General features: G+C 37.9%; 1 protein-coding gene across 10 annotated transcripts in view; it reads right to left on the bottom strand.

The window, feature by feature from the left end:
- The window catches only part of LOC138332964 (rho guanine nucleotide exchange factor 18-like), a 240,108-nt gene that overhangs the window by 206,709 nt on the left and 7,306 nt on the right, over positions 1–26,093 (bottom strand). For 9 of the 10 annotated variants that reach the window (XM_069281034.1, XM_069281040.1, XM_069281038.1 and 6 more), the window contains exons 3-5: positions 11,987–12,039; positions 10,673–10,826; positions 1,621–1,917 (exon numbers count right to left, since the gene is read on the bottom strand). In XM_069281034.1, the coding sequence (XP_069137135.1) occupies positions 1,621–1,917; positions 10,673–10,826; positions 11,987–12,019 (484 nt within the window). In that variant the 5' untranslated portion in view covers positions 12,020–12,039. Of the gene's footprint in view, positions 1–1,620; positions 1,918–10,672; positions 10,827–11,986; positions 12,040–23,299; positions 23,444–26,093 lie in introns of those variants that run through there. The other variant, XM_069281037.1, reaches the window with a different exon arrangement.

The following is a 26,093-nucleotide window of genomic DNA, read 5'->3' as shown; positions in this document are numbered from 1 at the left end:
TAAAGTATTGATATTTACCCACTGACCGTTATACTGACCTAGGGGTGATGTTCAGCCAAGTAAAGTATTGATATTTACCCAATGACCGTTATACTGACCTAGGGGTGATGTTCAGCCAAGTAAAGTATTGATATTTACCCACTGACCGTTATAACTGACCTAGGGGTGATGTCCAGCTAAGAAAAGTATTGATATTTACCCACTGACCGTTATACTGACCTAGGGGTGATGTCCAGCTAAGTAAAGTATTGATATTTACCTACTGACCGCTATACTGACCTAGGGGTGATATTCAGCGAAGTAAAGTATTGATATTTACCCACTGACCGTTATACTGACCTAGGGGTGATGTTCAGCCAAGTAAAGTATTGATATTTACTTATTGACCGCTATACTGACCTAGGGGTGATGTCAAGTAAAGTAAAGTATTGATATTTACCCACTGACCGTTTTACTGACCTAGGGGTGACTGACTGTTATACTGACCTAGGGGTGATGTTCAGCCAAGTAAAGTATTGCTATTTACTTATTGACCGTTATACTGACCTAGGGGTGATGTTCAGCCAAGTAAAGTATTGATATTTACTTATTGACCGTTATACTGACCTAGGGGTGACTGACCGTTATACTGACCTAGGGGTGATGTTCAGCCAAGTAAAGTATTGCTATTTACTTATTGACCGTTATACTGACCTAGGGGTGATGTTCAGCCAAGTAAAGTATTGATATTTACCCACTGACCGTTATACTGACCTAGGGGTGATGTTCAGCCAAATAAAGTATTGATATTTACCCACTGACCGTTATACTGACCTAGGGGTGATGTCCAGCTAAGTAAAGTATTCAGATTTACTTATTGACCGTTATACTGACCTAGGGGTGATGTTCAGCCAAGTAAAGTATTGATATTTACCCACTGACCGTTATACTGACCTAGGGGTGATGTTCAGCCAAATAAAGTATTGATATTTACCCACTGACCGTTATACTGACCTAGGGGTGATGTCCAGCTAAGTAAAGTATTGATATTTACCCACTGACCGTTATACTGACCTAGGGGTGATGTTCAGCCAAGTAAAGTATTGATATTTACCCACTGACCGCTATACTGACCTAGGGGTGATGTCAAGTAAAGTAAAGTATTGATATTTACCCACTGACCGTTTTACTGACCTAGGGGTGATGTCAAGTAAAGTAAAGTATTGATATTTACCCACTGACCATTATACTGACCTAGGGGTGATGTTCAGCCAAGTAAAGTATTGATATTTACCCACTGACCGCTATACTGACCTAGGGGTGATGTCAAGTAAAGTAAAGTATTGATATTTACCCACTGACCGTTATACTGACCTAGGGGTGATGTTCAGCTAAGTAAAGTATTGATATTTACCCACTGACCGTTATACTGACCTAGGGGTGATGTTCAGCCAAGTAAAATATTGATATTTACCCACTGACTGTTATACTGACCTAGTGGTGATGTTCAGCCAAGTAAAGTATTGATATTTACTTACTGACCGTTATACTGACCTAGGGGTGACTGACCGTTATACTGACCTAGGGGTGATGTTCAGCCAAGTAAAGTATTGATATTTACCCACTGAACGTTATACTGACCTAGGGGTGATGTCGAGCCTAGTAAATGCCACCAGTCTGGTATATCCAGGAAATTTAAAGCTCTCTGAAGCCGATCATCCAAGGTGTCCAGAATCTCGTTAGATAAATCAAAGTAGTCTGACCGGACAAGTTCAAGGTCGTCTAGTGCGGTTACATTGTATACACTCTCCACAAGGAACTGGGCCATATAGAAGGCACTGTCATAGTAAAATCTGAACGGAGATCCTCCCAGAATACTGCACTCAAGACCATGGAAACACAGGATACTCAACTGTACCGATTCTTCTCGGTGATGTGCTGAAAGACACAAATGAGAAACAATGATAAATACAGAGCTGCCAAGGCCATGTGGCCATGTAATTAAACAGAATATTTATACATGCCTTTAGTTTATATTTCATGGTGATGAATGTGTTTGAGTACCTCTAGGTTAAAGGTCAAACTTGTAGGTCATATAAAACCTTTAATGATCTAAATGACAAGCAGTTTCTTAATAGCAGGTACTTAAATAAGACCACAAGATGACTGGTTTATTAATTCAAATCTCTGGATCACACGAAAAATATTACAATAAAATAACACATCATAAATAATACACTATAAATTTGTTGGAATCCTCTGGTTCTGGAGTAAAGACTGAGAGAATAAATATCATGCCTATATGTGTTTTTAAAATTAGAAATCTTTAAATTACATGCACAATGACATTTATTTAAAATTTGAATTTTCCCCAGAAAGCTGTTAAGTTTATATCATATCAGCATCATCTACACATAGCCAGATCCTCCCTCTAATCTATAGCCAGATCCAATCTATTCATTTCCTGTAATCTGATAATCTAGTTCTAAACCCCAGTTTCACTGTAATCCTGATAACACCATATACTTTGGGGAGTATAAACCCCAGTTCCCCTGTAACAATCTATTCAGATTTCACTGTAATCCTGATAACACCATATACTTTGGGGAGTATAAACCCCAGTTCCCCTGTAACAATCTATTCAGATTTCACTGTAATCCTGATAACACCATATACTTTGGGGAGTATAAACCCCAGTTCCCCTGTAACAATCTATTCAGATTTCACTGTAATCCTGATAACACCATATACTTTGGGGAGTATAAACCCCAGTTCCCCTGTAACAATCTATTCAGATTTCACTGTAATCCTGATAACACCATATACTTTGGGGAGTATAAACCCCAGTTCCCCTGTAACAATCTATTCAGATTTCACTGTAATCCTGATAACACCATATACTTTGGGGAGTATAAACCCCAGTTCCCCTGTAACAATCTATTCAGATTTCACTGTAATCCTGATAACACCATATACTTTGGGGAGTATAAACCCCAGTTCCCCTGTAACAATCTATTCAGATTTCACTGTAATCCTGATAACACCAATATACTTTGGGGAGTATAAACCCCAGTTCCCCTGTAACAATCTATTCAGATTTCACTGTACTCCTGATAACACAATATAACTTTGGGGAGTATAAACCCCAGTTCCCCTGTAACAATCTATTCAGATTTTACTGTACTCCTGATAACACCATATACTTTGGGGAGTATAAACCTCAGTTCCCCTGTAACAATCTATTCAGATTTCACTGTACTCCTGATAACACCATATACTTTGGGGAGTATAAACCTCAGTTCCCCTGTAACAACCTATTCAGATTTCACTGTACTCCTGATAACACCATATACTTTGGGGAGTATAAACCTCAGTTCCCCTGTAACAATCTATTCAGATTTCACTGTACTCCTGATAACACCATATACTTTGGGGAGTATAAACCTCAGTTCCCCTGTAACAATCTATTCAGATTTCACTGTACTCCTGATAACACCATATACTTTGGGGAGTATAAACCTCAGTTCCCCTGTAACAATCTATTCAGATTTCACTGTACTCCTGATAACACCATATACTTTGGGGAGTATAAACCTCAGTTCCCCTGTAACAATCTATTCAGATTTCACTGTACTCCTGATAACACCATATATTTTGGGGAGTATAAACCTCAGTTCCCCTGTAACAATCTATTCAGATTTCACTGTACTCCTGATAACACCATATACTTTGGGGAGTATAAACCTCAGTTCCCCTGTAACAATCTATTCAGATTTCACTGTACTCCTGATAACACCATATACTTTGGGGAGTATAAACCCAGTTCCCCTGTAACAATCTATTCAGATTTCACTGTACTCCTGATAACACCATATACTTTGGGGAGTATAAACCTCAGTTCCCCTGTAACAATCTATTCAGATTTCACTGTACTCCTGATAACACCATATACTTTGGGGAGTATAAACCCCAGTTCCCCTGTAACAATCTATTCAGATTTCACTGTACTCCTGATAACACCATATACTTTGGGGAGTATAAACCTCAGTTCCCCTTTAACAATCAATAACTTGCCCCTTTTCATCTTGTTGGCTACTAATCTGTAGCTGATGACATATACATGCTCCTTTGTCAGAGTGCAACAGATACTTCCAGCTGGTCACTTTACATACTTTCTTTACCCATTCCGGGTTTGAATGCGCTGAAAATAAGCCTATTAAACTTTTCCTAATGGAAGACACAACTGTTGGAGCATGCCCCAGACATCTTGTTGGTGACTTACCATGTATACTGTTATCACATACAAGCCTTCCTGATCCTATTCAAAGGTACCACATGTGACCCCTTGTGATCACCACATACGACCCCTATTCAAATGCCTTGCCCTTTCTCCATTTGGGATAGCACATTCTCCACCTAAAAGCCTAGGTTTTGCCAATATGTACATCTGGCGTTTGGCTGATACCAAGCTGTCATTACCTACATATACTGATCATCTATATACAAGGATACCTACTCTCCTACATACACCTATTAACCTGGGAGACCCCCTACTGTATATATATACCACTAGAAAACTGTTACAGTGACCTAGATACTGTCCTATACTTGTCCTAGACCAAACAACAAATGGAGCATGACATTTATAGCCATGTCAGGAATTACAAGAGTACCAATGTAGAGCATAGTGTCTCCAAGGAGATATTGTAGTACATTTTTATATAGGCCTAAGTCTGTGTCTAGTTATGTGTAACAATAAGCATGATTTTAAGTTAAATTACAGCCTCCACTTGGGATCAAACTTGGGACCTCTGGCTCAGCTAGCTAGTCTTACACTCACTGAGATGATTTCTCTAGCCGAGAGGTATACTGCAGCTAGTATATTCAGACTGAAAGTCATGACACAGTATACGAGGTTACAGTAACAGTTTTAAATGTATCAAGTAACTGTCCTCTTGTTTTATATGAAGGTCTAATGTCAAGTCAAACATCAAAATGTAGAGTAGTGACCTGTTTTTGATGCCTTAACCCAAAGATAAGCCATGATTCACATGGCAAGAAGTGACACATACATAGTACTTTAGGATAGACATTTATGTCTTAAAATGAAGGTAATTCTGGTTATAGTGACTAGGATCCCATGTAACAATCCCTCCACCATTCCATGAGCTCCGTCCTCCCCAAAACAGCAATTCAATTTGTGTGCAACATTAACTACAACACAATCATTGAATCTCAATCTAAAAACAGAAACAGATCATAGCAAATAGGGACATATTCCTGTTTCTGTCTGTCAAAAGTTTAGGCCTAATGTTCTCATTGTCACCAGAACAGGTCATATAAAATAATGTTATCATGATTGGTCACAGAGGCTTGTTTCATACAAACATATCAAACATGGATATTTTTGTCATACAAATGATGATCACAGGGGCTTGTTTCATACAAACATATCAAACATGGATATTTTTGTCATACAAATGATAATCACAGGGGCTTGTTTCATACAAACATATCAAACATGGATACTTTTGTAATACAAATGATGATCACAGGGGCTTGTTTCATACAAACATATCAAACATGGATATTTTTGTCATACAAATGATGATCACAGGGGCTTGTTTCATACAAACATATCTAACATGGATATTTTTGTCATACAAATGATGATCCCACGGGCTTGTTTCATACAAACATATCTAACATGGATATTTTTGTCATACAAATGATGATCCCAAGGGCTTGTTTCATACAAACATATCTAACATGGATATTTTTGTCATACAAATGATGATCCCACGGGCTTGTTTCATACAAACATATCAAACATGGATATTTTTGTCATACAAATGATGATCACAGGGGCTTGTTTCATACAAACATATCAAACATGGATATTTTTGTCATACAAATGATGATCACACGGGCTTGTTTCATACAAACATATCTAACAAGGATATTTTTGTCATACAAATGATGATCACAAGGGCTTGTTTCATACAAACATATCTAACAAGGATATTTTTGTCATACAAATGATGATCAAAGGGGCTTGTTTCATACAAACATATCTAACAAGGATATTTTTGTCATACAAATGATGATCAAAGGGGCTTGTTTCATACAAACATATCTAACATGGATATTTTTGTCATACAAATGATGATCAAAGGGGCTTGTTTTATATAAACATATCTAACATGGATATTTTTGTCATACAGATGATGATCAAAGGGGCTTGTTTCATACAAACATATCAAACATGGATATTTTTGTAATACAAATGATGATCGTAGGGGATTGTTTTAATACAAACATATAACAAATGGATATGGCAAATTGTTGTGAACAACGTGCTAATGACAAGGTTTAAGAGGGCAAACATCAAGAAAAGATCTTATGATTTTCAAAGGATGAGAGAAGAAAAGCAGCTATCACTCAGATACTGCAGTAAAGCTTGGATTAATTATTCTTGATCTTCAAGATTAAAAGTGATTAAAAAAATCTCTCAGATTTCTTGATTAAGGTAGTTTTTGTAGTAGAAACCCTATCTAATTTGAATTTTTTCTGAAGCTGAAATCACTCACCTCCACTGAGAAGAAAGAGTGAGGTCACCTTTCCATTGGGGAATAATTAAAACTGCTGGGATAGGATTTAGGAAGTTAAGTCAAAATCCTCAACAATCTTGCTAGCCTGCACCAACCCTAATTCTCCTAGGTGTAAAACGACACCAAAGGCGAGGTCAGTCTCATCCACACAACATAGCTCAATATCTGTAAATAACTTTTTCTCCAAATCAGCACAAACTAGTGATTGAAATTACGACCAGGTAGTGCAAAGGATCACAGTGGGATGCTGGTGAGATACCAGACTAACAATCAATATCAGAGATTCCGTGGGCATTAGTACATACTGGATACCACGGTAACCTGGCCCTACAACTCCTTGTATATCTATATCACTGCTCTGACCCCCATGTAACTTTCTATTGACTTTGCGTGTTGATAAATGGCACCCTGATTTAGTATTCTTTCCAGAATAGCATTTGAAAATATATAGCCTACTGACGTGTACTGTAAGACCCCTATGGTTTCAATAAATGACAGCCGGGTTGGTATTGAATCATTTCTCATGGCTGAAGGACTAGTGTTCTACTAAAGCGCTCAAAGACTAATCTCCACACACCTGATATCATACACTACTCAAAAGGCCTGATTTCTGTAATCACTGATTACTCAGCCTATCAAATGCTGCTTTATCATCAGTCCTTGGCACCTGCACGTGAGCTGAACACCAGTCTGGAAATATACCTATTTCATTAATTAACATCAGGAGAATCAGATCCCTAATCGATTCCAGTCTCTAACTTCACATCAGGAGAATCAGATCCCTAATCGATTCCAGTCTCTAACTTCTCATAAGACTTGTACAGGTGGGAATGAAACTGTTATCATGAGTAATGAAAGTGTACATCAGCTTCCACATAGACAGAATTTGAACGATACCGACTTATAGACGGAATGATACCGACTTATAGACGGAACGATACCGACTTATAGACGGAATGATACCGACTTATAGACGGAATGATACCGACTTATAAACGGAACGATACCGACTTATAGACAGAATTATATGGACTTATAGACGGAACGATACAGACTTATAGACGGAATGATACCGACTTATAGACGGAATGATACCGACTTATAAACGGAATGATACCGACTTATAGACGGAATGATACCGACTTTATACAGTTTAAATACACAGAGATTTTGTACAGGCAAATGTAGTAGCTCAGAGTCTATTGTTTTAATGTTTATCATATATCATTCAAAACTTTTTTGTGTTCAATTGAATTGAAGTAATGATTAATATAGTGTAATGTCTTACAAATGTTTTGCGGATGGACGAAAGATTTGGTTCGATTCTGAATCCCTTAGGATTTATCTTAAGAAACAAAGATGATTTTTGAGACTCCTGATTGAGTTGATAATCACCAAATACTACAGCTATATATTGCTTGACTCCAGCACCTAAAAAACAACCAAATTTGTTTGAGTCACTTATCTTTTTCTGGGTGATCTTGGTGCATGTTATAGCCCCAAAATAGTCGCCTGAATATTTCAGTCAATTTAATCCTGTCAACTTAAATGAAGGTCAAGGTTACTCATGTAAAAAAAATATTGAAAGCTTTTTACCACAATATGCTACAGGAGTAATATCAGGCCTCCAAGCTGCTTAGTTATTGACCTTTGAATAATGTTGAAGGTCATTAATTAAAACAAACTTGGTTGCCCTTTATCTGAGCATGCTTCCTCAGGATCCTGAGATTGACTGTACTTACAGTATAAATAAATGTGATCTGATGGCAAAAGAGCCAGTATGTGTATGGGATGGGAGGAGGTGAAACAAATAAACATCCACTATAGCATGGCATGGCCACACCTAGTCCAAGTAGTCCTCTCAAAGCCACTTCATAATCAACACACATCTAATCTCTAGGATTTACATCACGTTTTTCTGCTTCCGTAAATATGGATGATTCAGTATTTAAAGGCCCACTACCTTTCCTGAGCAGAATATAAAGGTTTCTTAAAAAACATTAATAACATCAGAACATATATACTGACGACCTAAGATGAGGTTACAACACCAAACATATGCAAGATTTCCTGCGTAAGATATGATAACTGTGGAGATTCATTTCACTGTTTTGCCATCTGGCGTAGTGATATTCAACTACTGCTCGGTATTTAGGACGACAGGAAACATAAGACGACCTGCGTTATGAAAATTAACATTTTATTTATTTTAATTAAATTGTTCAGAAGGTGATGATGAATGTAGTATTAACGGTAAGTTAATAACAAAATTATTGACCTTGTTTTACATTTAAAAGACTCAATATAAGATATGAAACCATTTGCCAAGAATAGAAGATATAGGTTCTTATGAGCATGATATAATATCTCCGACTCATCTACTTTATACCTGTATCTATCCCTAACTGACACTACTATATATATGTTATAAAGATACCTGATAAAACACTGTGGCCGATGCTATTTCTGGCCAGGATTATATAGCCATGCATATAGTCATGTAGTAACTATATTGGCTACCACATGAAACACTAAGTCTATCACCAAGGAGACAACACATCAGTACAGACCAGTCCAATTCTCATACACCACACTGTGCAGGGATCCTCTTCAGACATTATGAAACCTTAAACTTACTGCCTTACTTAATGAGAATTTGCAGTGTATGACAAGATAAAGCATTATGGCCATTATTTTGATCATTTATATGATGTAGCTGGAAAGTTTAATGATAATAAGTTGGTTTATAATGTTGAAGCATAATTCACTAATTTTAAGACCTATTTAACCTAGACTCAAAAGAGACACCTAACTAGACTACAATAAGGAACATCTGATTAGTTTATTTGTACACAACTCCCCACTACATCACTTAGATCCCTAAGGGGCCATCATCTCATCCAATGATTACTGTTGTCCAATCACGCCACTACCTTGACATTGCAGTTGTACACTACCCTACCAAAAACTATTAGACCTACCAGGAGACCACCAAATTATCGTTTGTGAACTATGACAGCTAAGTTTTATTGGGTATAAATAACAATAGAGGTATACTGTACTGTACCGCCCAATCAGTTATACAATCACTCCAGTTCAATTCATCCTGAATATATATCAACTTCAAAAACAGATTTACTAGTACCAAGTACATTTAACTCAACCATCCCTGAAATATCACAGTGAATTTGTCTAGTCTTTGATTTAGAAGAGTCTAAATGCATCTTGAGGAGTAAAGGAGTTAATAAAACATTAGATCAATAATAGTTTATAACTATGTATAATCAGTGATCTCTATATGTATCTCTGTAACTGCCAAAGAAGTTTTAAAACAGCATACATCATTCCTTAATACAATGATAACAAACTTTGTAAAAAGGACATCAACTTTTTTTTTTTAAGTAATTATTCAAAGTTTACATAATAATGATCCCCCATGCTAAACAAATATTACTCCATACAATCATAACTGAAAAAAAGGGTTTGAAAAAAAAAGAGTTTCTTAACATATTATAGCATTCCAGAATCATTGGAGCAATATTCAATATTTCCACGCTAAAATCAATGAGATCCTGATATTTGATAATAATCGTATAATAACCCACTGTCATACTGACGTGTCTCTTTCAGGATACAATGATTAGGTAACAAAATAGCAATACCAAATCCTTGTTATTTGTTTTTTTCTTAGCTAAACTTGAATAAACCCAGTAGAAATGGCCAAGTCTGGAGCACTAAGTTATGCTGCAGTAGTGTGATCAGCATAGTATAGACATGACAGAGTTATCTCCCTTCTCTCTAATCGGGTTTTCCAGTATAAATGTTCCAGATGGTTGCTGGTGTCAAATATTTAGAAATTAAACATTAAGGATAAAGAAAAGCCTTGAATCCTGATTTGTCCAACTATTCCTTGGTGGTATACAAACCAGATATGATGTAAATGTCCATATTAGTACAGTACTACTACACTGAATGGTGTTTTATGAATGGATGATGCACTAATTACCAATCCAATGGGATGGATGTTATTTTCTTCACTTATCCTCAGTGGATTTTTTTCCCTGAGTCCATTGTAAACCTACCTGGTGTGATAGAGAAGTACTGGTTTTCTGAGTAATGTTTCAGTACAGTGATATGGCGCTGAAGTTCTCCCTCAAACACCAGAAATAGATGGACGTTTAATTGTTCTATCAACTGTTTGTGTCCGGTTAGGTCCAGCTGTATGGTCCCACCTCCCTGGTGACAAAAACATCTTATCAAAGTCAATGTATTCATACATTTATTCAAATTAAAACATGTCCAAATTTGAACAACATTAAAATTTAGAAAAAAAATTTTTATCACAGCTGGATACGTAGTAACCTGTTATAACTAACAGCGTGGCAATAAACATGAAAACAACTACAGGAAAACAAAATCCTCAGAGTGTATAATCACTACATTTATTACAAAACAGCAACTTGGATCTCATAAATGTTTGTAACATATGCACACTGCAGACATCAAACATGTTCGTGACAATGACAGTTATGAAAGGTGAGTAAGGAACATAGAATGTCAACCTCCAAGCAGGAGAGCTCCCCTACAGGTACTGCTACATTTAAAATTTCCTAAGCAGATGTAAGCAACAATCTGATTGGTCAATTTGGAAATTACCGAGCATTTAATACTTTGAAGAATTTCTATTTATTAATGACTGAGCATGATTGCTATATTCAGAAAAAACATTCACCTGAGGAAGGTAATAAAGTGAATAGAAATGCATGCTACATTCCATCAACTGCAGAAAGCTATTAATAAGCATGTTGTCTATATATATCGTTATGTGTGCTACTCTTAAATATTCTATAGTTTTCATCAGCGGTGTGCCGATGAAAAGTCGATAATATCATTCCATCTTCCCATTAAAGTTATTACATATTCTCTGTGTATTTTCTTCATTTATTCTGATCAAAGGAAATGTATTTATTTATATAAAGTATGTATATATCACCTCAGTCTAACTGCCTGAAACACCTACCCTCTACTAATGTTTCTACTATATTTGACCATCATATAACTCTGGAAATATGACTTGTAACCTTGAAAATATGTCAAGGTCACTTATATGTCAAAATTAATTTCAGCTCACCTCACATTCATTCCAAGCAAATAATGACAACGATTATTTCATCAAAATGAACCAGAATAAAAAAGATAGAACCATATATTTATAGTGGAATGAACATGAGGGTTCCCCAAGGACAGTACACAGTGTACCGCCCTGTCAATGTCTGTGTATATTAGACAGTTTTATATTCCACTCTGTCTACAATATCACAGAAATCATGTTGTTTTATATCTAGCAAATTGAAACCTGAAGTCGTTAAGATAGTTTTTTTTATACATATACTTACATAAACTGGAGATTCTATCTCAGAAAATGCCATGAGAAATGGTTCATCAACTCCTGAAACACATAAAAAGTATTATTTTTGGATTGAATTTGGATCAAAACACAATTAAAGGTTTGGACTATAGCAGTCTAATGGCTCTAGTCCTCAGAAAATCATCTACATGTACATGGAAATAAAACTCAGCATAATACATATTAGACATTATATTACTAAAAGTCGACAAGTAAAAAATAAATAAGTAAAACAAATATCAAAGTAAACCTTCCCAGACAAAACTGAGGCTAATTCACCGGCGGCAGCAGATGACTAGCTGGTATATCTATTGGAATACACTGTGCCCTTCTGCCCCCAAAGCCTGGGGAGGTAGGAAAAAGAGTATATTAAAACAGTTAAAGAGTCCCGCAAAGTGCTTTAATTTATCTAAATGATAACGTAACAGTAATTTTAGAAACAAAAATTTCCTGAGATGGAAATCAGGGATACCATACTCTGTACTATTAGTTGCTTCTTTATCATTGAATTCTAAGTAAGCCATGTAAGACCTCTACTGAGTCAGTTGTTTCTCTTTTGAATGGCTAAGTTATATAATTATTTCATGATGACTTCATGGTCTTTTTCTCTATTTGTAGAGTGTAACATTCCAGCTTTCCCAACATTTAAATCAAACTCTATGCCTGTTATAGTATTGATTGAACCAACTCATGAAAAGTATTCTTGACCGAGACATTTAAACCTTCCTGAATAACTAGCTAGGACTTACTATAGAGGATAACACAATCTTCCATCATTTGTGAATATTATATGTTATATGTAAGTGTTGAATTTATCTAAAAAAATTTGTTGCAAAATTGTCTGTATGGTCTACATGTTGTGGTATCCTCGTCAACTCCAAGATCTTTTGATATTTTCTTTCGATATCATCAGATGAAGCTTTGCTGCCCACCTACTTCCTGATGCTGTCTATTATGTGATATAATAATTCTCATTTATCCTTTGGTGATGAGGTTAGGGTACATCTGCACTTGGGCCCTCCCTGCCGTAGTCAGACAATTTAATCAACAACCTTTTGTACCAGCACATTTCATAGACAATTTATCAGATTTTACTGCCCATCAATCAGAAAGCACAGGTCTGCTAGCTCTATTGTTCAGTAAGGTGTGCGTTGCCATGACGACATGTATATATTCCAATCTGATAATGAGAGGTGCACATCTGCATATATGACCAGTCCCCATTACCCATCTAATCTCCAGGGGAAGTTAATGCTGAATCTTCTTACATCACTCAGTTTATACAATCCTTTTTTTTCCTGTCAGAATTTTATCTGGAACACATTACAGTCTGCAATCTGTTAGAGCTAGCAGAAACTCATAATATGTATATAGCTCCATGATGGATGCAGGCTTGTAACAGATGAGTTGATTGGTTTTTTTTTGTAAATATTAGCTGCTACAAAAACAGCTCTATAAGTTAATCAACATTCTTAATTTCTCTTATTGCGCCTCTTGTTCCAATCAGATGTTTTGCAAAAGGCCAAAAAGTCCTGTTCATTGGGCCTGTATTACTAATAATACTCAACCACTTCTTACATATATTTGTAAGTGGTACTTATATCAGATTATATGGGAGTATTGCGGAGGACAATGGAATATATGGACCAGCACAGTTTTAAACTTTTATACACAGCATACATTAGGCCTCATATAGAATATGCTGTTCAAGCCTGGTGTCCGTATTTGGAAAAGCATATTACAACAATAGAAAACGTTCCAACATCAAGCAACAAAGCAAGTGCCAGGTCTCTCAACTTTGTCATATACAGAACGTTTGCGTAAACTCCAACTTTCAACGTTAGCATACAGGCAGTCACGTGGGGATATGATTTAAATGTATAAAATACTTTCTGGAAAACATGAGAAAGAAGTCTCAGATTTATTTTCAATCAACCAGAGATCAAGTACCCGCGGGCATGATTTGAAAGTGTACAAAGAACATTCAAGGCTGTGCGTAAGCTAGAAAACACTCGTTTACCCAGAGAGTCGTGAATACTTGGAACAGTCTCCCATCAAATGTTGTTCACTCTAGGACAGTTAAGCAATTTGAATATGAACTCGATTCACAATGAAAAAATCAGCCACAAAAGTATTAAAACATTGAAAAAATAAATCCATATTTTTAAGAGCTGACTATTATAGGATTATAAAAAATCCTGTACATGTTTACATGTATGTTGTCTGTTAGAATAAATCTATGTATCTATGTATACTTGTGAAAAATTATCGCATTTATTTGAACCTTAATGTCAAGGTCAAGTTAACCTTATATAAGTTTGCATAAGCTTGATGTGTTTTCCAGATCATTTTCTAAGTTATAGCACATACACAGGCACCAGAAAATGATCTAAGTTATAGCACATACACAGGCACCAGAAAACCAATCAGAATATTACGAATAAAATGTCTCCCTGCGATTATAGCGAAATGGATGTAAAGAAGAATTAATAAAAGGAACAACTGCAAAAATAATAAATATAATGAAAGCGTATACAAAGGCACATATTTATTGAAAAGACCTTAATTATAAACATGTGTTTTATGAACAGCAATCTGGAAATTAAATATTCTATGTATACAGGTATCGACGACTTGTGTAGATTGACCGAGAATTAATTGAATCGCTATAATACGGATCCAATCAAATTAAAGTATTATATAAAGTATTATAAACTATCATTATAGAAATGTTGTGATTATGCACTGTGAATACTTCTATAAATAGGTAAATGTCTATTTACATTCACACACTACTATATCTGTCTATGAATAATTAATCCTCATCTTATGCAATGGATCAAAATCTACCTGAGGTTTATGTTAAAAAGTCACTTAATATAATAACTAATACCAATTGGTATACCTGAATTGTATATCTTTGGTAGGGCTGCAGCATGACCAAGGAGAGAAGTGGGTCAACTCTTACACACACCCCAAACCCTCGCCTCCGACCCACCACCTCTTTGAAACAAAGGGGCATAACTCTGAAGAAGATAGAGGTTTCTTGGGGTTGTAATTATCCACTGCGTGAATGTAATCAACAAGGTGGAGGCAAGTGGTTTAATGTAAGAAACCAGACCTCTGTGTCTTGTCCAAGTTAGGTACAAATATAGTGCACATTTTTAAACAGAAAATACAAGACAACACATCTATCATACTCTGCCAAAACAATTCTCAGAAGTTCCTAAAATAACTTCTAATTAGGTTTGTATCAACGCTATAGTTAATAGATCAACAAGCTCACAGACATGTACAGACGAAGACGGGACTAAACATATTCCTGTTTATAAGTATTTGTAAGTAATTATCATTAACAACTCTGATATGACATATCTATCATTCTTTTATAATAGTAGATTTGTGCTGCACCTTGGGCGAAATCTTTATTCCTCTGCTCACAGCGTCGACAGGAAATGACAGAAAACTGTCCGTTTAAAATGTATACACTGAACATGTCTTATAATGTAAGTGTCGAAAGAGTTTTAAATTTTTATGAAAATATTTGAACTTTAAATTTATTTTATTGCTCCAAGGCACTTTATAACATTGGAATGTACCGTTTGATGATATTGCGATATTCCTGTATATTATAGTCCCGTGAACGCTATGTAATCCTCTATTTAAACATAACAGTGATATATCACTTTAATCACAGTTTAACAACTTGTCTGTCATTCCAATTTAAATGTGTTTTAAGTTAACATTGCTGACCAAATGACCAGAACTTATAAGTCATTCCATAAACAGCTCCAAGTCAAACATTCCAGTTCTATATTAATATCCATATATTATTAATGTGGCTTCCATATGCCCAGTAAACCTAGTGTTTTTATATGTACACGTCTATCTGTCATATTTTGCATAGACACTAGTGACTTCAATTCTGACACATTTTACCCATAGCATTGGTAAAGTGGTGTCTGCAGTATCCTAACCATAGCCGTCTATCTCGGGTTATGATGACATATATAACCTATATATGTGACCTCTTATTGCCCTTCACCTTTTGCCTTCTATCTTGGGTTATGGTGACATATATGACCTATATATCTGACCTCTTATTGCCCTTCACCTTTTGCCTTCTATCTTGGGTTATGGTGACATATATGACCTATATATCTGACCTCTTATCGCCCTTCACCTTTTGCCTTCTATCTTGGGTTATGGTGACATATATGACCTATATATCTGACCTCTTATTGCCCTTCACCTTTTGCCTTCTATCTTGGGTTATGGTGACATATATGACCTATATATCTGACCTCTTATCGCCCTTCACCTTTTGCCTTCTATCTTGGGTTATGGTGACATATATGACCTATATATGTGACCTCTTATTGCCCTTCACCTTTTGCCTTCTATCTTGGGTTATGGTGACATATATGACCTATATATCTGACCTCTTATTGCCCTTCACCTTTTGCCTTCTATCTTGGGTTATGGTGACATATATGACCTATATATGTGACCTCTTATTGCCCTTCACCTTTTGCCTTCTATCTTGGGTTATGGTGACATATATGACCTATATATCTGACCTCTTATTGCCCTTCACCTTTTGTCTTCTATCTCGCGTTATGATGTTGTATATGACCTATATATCTGACCTCTTATTGCCCTTCACCTTTTGCCTTCTATCTCGCGTTATGATGTTGTATATGACCTATATATCTGACCTCTTATTGCCCTTCACCTTTTGCCTTCTCTCTTGCGTTATGATGTTGTATATGACCTATATATCTGACCTCTTATTGCCCTTCACCTTTTGCCTTCTATCTCGCGTTATGATGTTGTATATGACCTATATATCTGACCTCTTATTGCCCTTCACCTTTTGCCTTCTATCTCGTGTTATGATGATGTATATGACCTATATATATATATATCCCACCTCTAATTCCCTTTCCCCTTTTGGCCTTAAACTTCAAAGGACTTTTAGCAAACTTTAAGGAAAGCAATTTTGATGAAGAATGTTGACAGAATCGCAATGTGATATAATCACAATACCATATATAGAAACAAAAGGCAATGACATATATCTCTGAACCTAGGCTAGCAATGACATATAAAGCTAAGTGACCTTGAACCTAGGCTAGCAATGACATATATAAAGCTAAGTGACCTTGAACCTAGGCTAGCAATGACATATAAAGCTAAGTGACCTTGAACCTAGGCTAGCAATGACATATAAAGCCAAGTGACCTTGAACCTAGGCTAGCAATGACATATAAAGCCAAGTGACCTTGAACCTAGGCTAGCAATGACATATAAAGCTAAGTGACCTTGAACCTAGGCTAGCAATGACATATAAAGCTAAGTGACCTTGAACCTAGGCTAGCAATGACATATAAAGCTAAGTGACCTTGAACCTAGGCTAGCAATGACATATAAAGCTAAGTGACCTTGAACCTAGGCTAGCAATGACATATAAAGCTAAGTGACCTTGAACCTAGGCTAGCAATGACATATAAAGCTAAGTGACCTTGAACCTAGGCTAGCAATGACATATAAAGCTAAGTGACCTTGAACCTAGGCTAGCAATGACATATAAAGCTAAGTGACCTTGAACCTAGGCTAGCAATGACATATAAAGCTAAGTGACCTTGAACCTAGGCTAGCAATGACATATAAAGCTAAGTGACCTTGAACCTAGGCTATCAATGACATATAAAGCTAAGTGCCCTTGAACCTAGGCTAGCAATGACATATATAAAGCTAAGTGACCTTGAACCTAGGCCTGAAAGTGACCTTGAACCTAGGCTAGCAATGACATATAAAGCTAAGTGATCTTGAACCTAGGCTAGCAATGACATATAAAGCTAAGTGACCTTGAACCTAGGCTATCAATGACATATAAAGCTAAGTGACCTTGAACCTAGGCTAGCAATGACATATAAAGCTAAGTGACCTTGAACCTAGGCTAGCAATGACATATAAAGCCAATTAAGTGACCTTAAACTTCACCTGTCTTACAGTTCGTATACAAATTAAAGAATTTCGTCTACAACTGAACTGTGTATAACCACAAACCTAGCTCACCTGCCTGTAGACATTGTTTTCTATGAACCACGTATGTAGATAACTGTACCTTTTGTTCAGCACTAAGAGTCTCGTTAGAACAGGTAATTGTGCATATCTATGCCTCAGGTAATTCTCCATGAAATTCTATATGAATGAGTTAAAAAGTGAAATTGAGTTACATAATGTGTATGATTCAGACTGAGGCCATTTTTACCTGGTATACAGGTGATAAATCAGCCAGGTAATCACAGCATCAATCATCACAACAGTACTCTATAATCAGGGCGGAAGGCAGGTGTGCAAATAATCAAACGACACGTGGAACATCCAATTAGGGATTAAGATGACTAGATACCTGGACAGAGATAGAACAGCTTAGAACCAAGTTGAGAATCAATATAGACAAAAGTGTGTTAGACGAGAGAAACCTTTTATTGTAACCTCCTCCTCCAGATCAGACCTTCACATTAATCTTCCCTTTCTATTCCCATTTTAAAGCATAGTCTCATTCTCTCCTCCATGCACCCCCTCTCCCACTATCCCACAGACACACCTCTATCCCAAATACACACCTCTATCCCACATACACACTTCTATACCACATACACACCTCTCTCCCACATATACACCTCTATCCCACAAACACACCTCTATTCCACATACATATCCCTATCCCACATACACACCTCTATCCCACATACACACCTCTATCCCACATACACACCTCTATCCCACATACACACCTCTATCCCACATACACACCTCTATCCCACATACACACCTCTATCCCACATACACACCTCTATCCCACATACACACCTCTATCCCACATACACACCTCTATCCCACATACACACCTCTATCCCACATACACACCTCTATCCCACATACACACCTCTATCCCACATACACACCTCTATCCCACATACACACCTCTATCCCACATACACACCTCTATCCCACATACACACCTCTATCCCACATACACACCTCTATCCCACATACACACTTCTATCCCACAAACACACCTCTATCCCACATACACACCTCTATCCCACATACACACCTCTATCCCACAAACATACCCCTATCCCACATACACACCTCTATCCCACATACACACCTCTATCCCACATACACACCTCTATCCCACATACACACTTCTATCCTACAAACACACCTCTATCCCACATACACACCTCTATCCCACATACACACTCAATCCCACATACACCCTCTATCCCACAAACACACCTCTATCCCACATACACACCTCTATCCCACATACACACTTCTATCCACAAACACACCTCTATCCCACATACACACCTCTATCCCACATACACACCTCTATCCCACATACACACCTCTATCCCACATACACACTTCTATCCCACAAACACACCTCTATCCCACATACACACCTCTATCCCACATACACACCTCTATCCCACATACACACTTCTATCCCACATACACACCTCTATCCCACATACATAGCCCTATACCACATACACATCTCTATCCCACATACACACCTCTATCCCACATACACACCTCTATCCCACATACACAACTCTATCCACCACACCTCTATCCCACATACACACCTCTATCCTACATACACACCTCTATCCCACACACACATTTCTATCCCACATCACACTTCTATCCCACAAACATACCTCTATCCCACATACACACCTCTATCCCACAAACACACCTCTATCCCACATACACACCTCTATCCCACATACACACTTCTATCCCACACACACCTCTATCCCACATACACACCTCTATCCCACATACACACCTTTCCCACATAAACACACCCTATCCCACATACACACCTCTATCCCACATACACACCTCTATCCCACATACATACCCTATCCCACATATACAACTCTATCCCACAACACACCTCTATCCCACATAACACCTCTATCCCACAAACACCTCTGTCCCACATACACACCTCTGTCCCACATACACACCTCTATCCCACAAACACACCTCTATCCCACAAACACACCTCTGTCCCACATACACAGCCTCTATCCCACATATACAACTCTATCCCACAAACACACCTCTATCCCACATATACACACTCTATCCCACAAACACACCTCTATCCCACATACACACCTCTGTCCCACATACACACCTCTATCCCACAAACACACCTCTATCCCACATACACACCTCTGTCCCACATACACACCTCTATCCCACATACACACCTCTATCCCACATACACACCTCTATCCCACATACACACTCTATCCCACATACACACCTCTATCCCACATACACACCTCTATCCCACATACACACTCTATCCCACATACACACCTCTATCCCACATACACACCTCTATCCCACATACACACCTCTATCCCACATACACACTTCTATCCCACAAACACACCCCTATCCCACATACACACCTCTATCCCACATACACACCTCTATCCCACATACACACCTCTATCCCACATACACACCTCTATCCCACAAACACACCTCTATCCCACATACACACACTCTCCATCCACCTCATCCCACATACACACCTCTATCCCACATACACACCTCTATCCCACATAACACTCTTCCACACACACTCTATCCCACAACACACCTCTATCCCACATACACACCTCTATCCCACATACACACCTCTATCCCACATACACACCTCTATCCCACATACACACCTCTATCCCACATACACACCTCTATCCCACATACACACCTCTATCCCACATACACACCTCTATCCCACATACACACCTCTATCCCACATACACACCTCTATCCCACATACACACCTCTATCCCACATACACACCTCTATCCCACATACACACCTCTATCCCACATACACACCTCTATCCCACATACACACCTCTATCCCACAAACACACCTCTATCCCACATACACACCTCTATCCCACATACACACCTCTATCCCACATACACACCTCTATCCCACAACACACCTCTGTCCCACATACACACCTCTATCCCACATACACACCTCTATCCCACATACACACCTCTATCCCACATACACACCTCTATCCCACATACACACCTCTATCCCACATACACACCTCTATCCCACATACACACCCTATCCCACATACACACCTCTATCCCACATACACACCTCTATCCCACAAATACACAACTCTATCCCACATACACACCTCTATCCCACATACACACCTCTATCCCACATACACACCTCTATCCCACATACACACCTCTATCCCACATACACACCTCTATCCCACATACACACTCTATCCCACAAACACACCCCTATCCCACATACACACCTCTATCCCACATACACACCTCTATCCCACATACACACTCTATCCCACATACACACCTCTATCCCACATACACACCTCTATCCCACATACACACCTCTATCCCACATACACACCTCTATCCCACATACACACCTCTATCCCACATACACACCCCTATCCCACATACACACCTCTGTCCCACATACACACCTCTATCCCACATACACACCTCTGTCCCACATACACACCTCTATCCCACATACACACCTCTGTCCCACATACACACCTCTATCCCACATACACACCTCTATCCCACATACACACCTCTATCCCACATACACACCTCTATCCCAAAACACACCTCTATCCCACATACACACCTCTATCCCACATACACACCTCTATCCCACATACACACCTCTATCCCACAAACACACCTCTGTCCCACATACACACCTCTATCCCACATACACACCTCTATCCCACAAACACACCCCTATCCCATATACACACCTCTATCCCACAAACACACCTCTATCCCACATACACACCTCTGTCCCACATACACACCTCTATCCCACAAACACACCTCTGTCCCACATACACACCTCTGTCCCACATACACACCTCTGTCCCACAAACACACCTCTGTCCCACATACACACCTCTGTCCCACATACACACCTCTATCCCACAAACACACCTCTGTCCCACATACACACCTCTGTCCCACATACACACCTCTATCCCACAAACACACCTCTGTCCCACATACACACCTCTACAAACACACCTCTGTCCCACAAACACACCTCTGTCCCACATATACACCTCTATCCCACAAACACACCTCTATCCCACACACATAGCCCTATACCACATATACAACTCTTTCCCACATATACACCTCTAACCCACATACACAGCCCTGTCCCACTCCCTTTCTCATAGCCTGAAACCTCCTTCCCCTCATTCTACACATCCTCTCTCTAACCCCCCAACTCCCAGGGACTAACCCCCAACCCCCATGGAACCTCCACAACCTTAACAACTCTTAACCCCTACCCCATCCAATACCCATACACATTCTCTCCGACCCCCAGGGACCTCCAACTCTCTACCAGTACACCTCCTCCTCTCTCCCAGCCCCAGGGGCCTCCAACTCTCTACCAGCACACCTCCTTCATCCATTCCACTACACCTACATAGACATCCTCCCCCACCCCAGGGACCTCCAACTACCTACCAGTGCACCTTCTTAACCCATTACCCCCACCCACCCCCCCTGGGACCTCTACACCCTCCTTTCATTTAGCCCACTTACCTATCAATGATAACTAATCTTTACACACATACATTCTCTTTACAACCCAAAGGATCTATAAACACCCCATCTAAGCACTTAACCCCTCCTTCCTCCAAACATACCCGGCTTCCTTACCCCACAACAACAACAATCGTTAGCTCTAGCTTGTCTACAATGTGATGACATCACATCCATACCCAACTGGTGCATTCTGCATGCATACATTAGACTGAGTAATGAGACTTTGTTTCCGTCATATCAACAAGTAACTTACCTGTTGAATGTATATTTTATGCATATGATACATGCATCACCATGTACATATATGGTATTACGTACTGCAGGGAGATGGGACACTTGAATCACACAAAGATTGAATAATACTTTAATTAGGTGTGGGGGGGGGGGGGGGGGGGGGGGGGTAGAGGCTAAAACGTGCTGTAGGTATATACATATATAATGTGCAAGGATATCCATAAGAAAAGAGGTCAATGCAAGATGTCACAACATTATAAAACAGCACACATGATAGTTTGAACAGGTAACTTGCCGTACAGGTGAAGTTATCTACATATATGTTTTACCTGTAATTAAAACCTTACCATTTTTCTAGTTGTAATTAATCCTGTCACTAATGAATAATCCATATACAGAAGGCAGGTAAAAATCCAGATATAATTCACAAATACAAAGTTACAGACGAAAACCCAGCAATTAAAATCCTTGAGAACTGATACAAATATTCAATGTCATTTGATACATCCCTGATGATCCAACTGAATATTCCAGACATGTATAACTTATATAGATGATCAAAAGGTAGACAGCTCGCTGGTGTTACACGCTGATGTACGATGATGTGTACAGTCAAGGTATATGTGGACCGATGTGTCCCGTATTTAATTGATGACAATCTACATATAATAGGTTCTATAACATATGTAGCCAGGTGGAAACTGATTGTTATGAAGTCTGACAATCAATATTAATGTGTGGTCACTACCCATTACACACAAACTCTGTGCAGCCTCCCACTCACCGTAATATTACAGTAATTATCAGATATGTCAAGCATTGATTGTACTCAACCCAATTGTATTATCTCTGTATTCATTGTATTGGTCAAATTGTCCAAGCAACACAATGCTAATCCTGTAACTACCAAACAAAAGGTCCAACAGGCCTGTATTGTCCTCTCATTTATGTCAGTATTTCCTTGATGTGTTGGTCAATCTGACCTGACAATAGGTCTGATGGACCTGTACAGTCATAATTAAATGAAAAGTCTGATAGACCTTTACAATCACAATCAACCAAAAGGTCTGATAGACCTGTATAGTCACAATCAAACATAAGGTCTGATGGACCTGTGTAGTCACGATCAAACATAAGGTCTGATGGACCTGTACAGTCACAATCAATTAAAAGGCCTGATAGACCTGTACAGTCACGATCAAACAAAAGGCCTGATAGACCTGTACAGTCACGATCAAACATAAGGTCTGATGGACCTGTACAGTCACAATCAAACAAAAGGTCTGATGGACCTGTACAGTCACAATCAAACAAATTATGCATTCTATCTATTTTTATATCTGCCTGCTACCATTCTATCTATTTCTATATCGGCCCACTGCCATTCTATCGATTTCTATATCGGCCCTCTGCCATTCTATCTATTAAATAATATTTTATAGTCTGTTTAATGTTTATAACATCGCTACAATGTTCTATATTACATGTAATTCACACATTTAAACTTGATTGCTGATTATTTCATTGAAATCCCAGCAACAGAATTCCGAGAAATACACATGTTGACCGTGTTTAACGTTTTCTTGCTGTCTGCGGACATTTCTTGCACACACATAATATTTCAATAATATATTTAGCTTATTATTTAATGATTTTATTTGATGATTTTTGATGTTTTAGTTATTATTTTCTTGGTAACAATCCTGCAGCAAATCGATAGCGAAATCAGTCTGCCATTGTGTTGGGACTGTAAACAACCACGCTTCAGTCGGCAGATTTTCCTTGAATTAAGCAATTTTACGAATGAACATGCATCTGATACATAATTATTTTCATCTTCAATATATATATATTCATTGCATATTTTATCTTTTAAACACTTTTACAATGATTTGTTCAATGTATAACTTGCGAGTAAAACTTACGATTTCCAAATGTGAATCACGACGTAATAATGCAAAAATATCGTCAGATTTTTGTTTTCGTCCACAGATAAGCCGCACTGGTGTATAAGCCGCACTCCCTATTTTGGGGGGAAAAAGTTGCAGCTTACACTCTGGAAAATAAGGTATTAGGTATTTCTTTGTCAGCCCTCTGCCATTCTATCTATTTCTATATCGAGCCTTTGCCATATGCATTCTATCTATCTTAATTCTGTACTTTAAATCCTGTTTACTGTTCAATATTCTTTGCCAATAGCCTGGGCATTCGATCCACAAATTGATTGGATTAGATTTATTAGTTTATAACTCCATACTGAAAGCTTTAGTGGAAGTTTTTTGGACAATAAAAAGCACAGGTAAATAGGTGAGAGATCCATTTCTCTTTCATCTGTGACCTTTATGTAAATTTATATCATTTCTGTGTATGACCAGACCGTCTACAACATTATGGAGGCATTATACAGGTCAGCTCTCTCAACATTACCTGTACATGTTTACAAAGCCCATGAGAGGGCAGTGACATTGATCTTAATTCTAATACATGTATTTTGAGTGATTGTATGGCAAGTTTACAGTGGCTTATTTATAACCCTAGTAAAGTATCAAACCTGATTAAAGGCCATCTTTATATACCAAAAAATGACTTTTTTAATACAGTACATGGCTTTAAATAATTTGGATTGGCTAAAAAGAAATGGAGTTGTACAATTCCTTTTTCTAAGCCATTGGGATGTATACATTAAGTGAAAACAAGAGATTTTTTTTATAAGAAGATTAGTAGGAAGATATGTCAGCCTAGAGTTATCAATCAGAAACCCCTGGTCTGTATATAGACATCAATGCCAATACAAACTTAGTGATAAAATATTGTGTTACATGTTGGATTTTGTTTGGAGGCAACACAAAAAAGCTATGCAGCATCACAGAATCACATAAAGGGCATTAACTCTGTATCTAATAAACTAAACGTACGTAATAAAATGATAAATACAATAACATTTTAACACATATATATAATTACACAATACACTTTGTAAGTTTTTGGTAACAACCTTATCTTAATACAATCCAAGAATATGATATTATCTAACTTTACATTGTATATCCCTGATATCTTTGGCACAGAGTCATTCAAAATAATAACATTAACAATTAATCTATTTGGTGACTTAAATCTGGTTTAAGTAACATTTGCCTT

The sequence above is a fragment of the Argopecten irradians genome, chromosome 10, assembly GCF_041381155.1.
Source record: "Argopecten irradians isolate NY chromosome 10, Ai_NY, whole genome shotgun sequence".
Classification (NCBI taxonomy): domain Eukaryota; kingdom Metazoa; phylum Mollusca; class Bivalvia; order Pectinida; family Pectinidae; genus Argopecten; species Argopecten irradians.
This window is presented reverse-complemented; position numbering and strand designations above follow the sequence as displayed.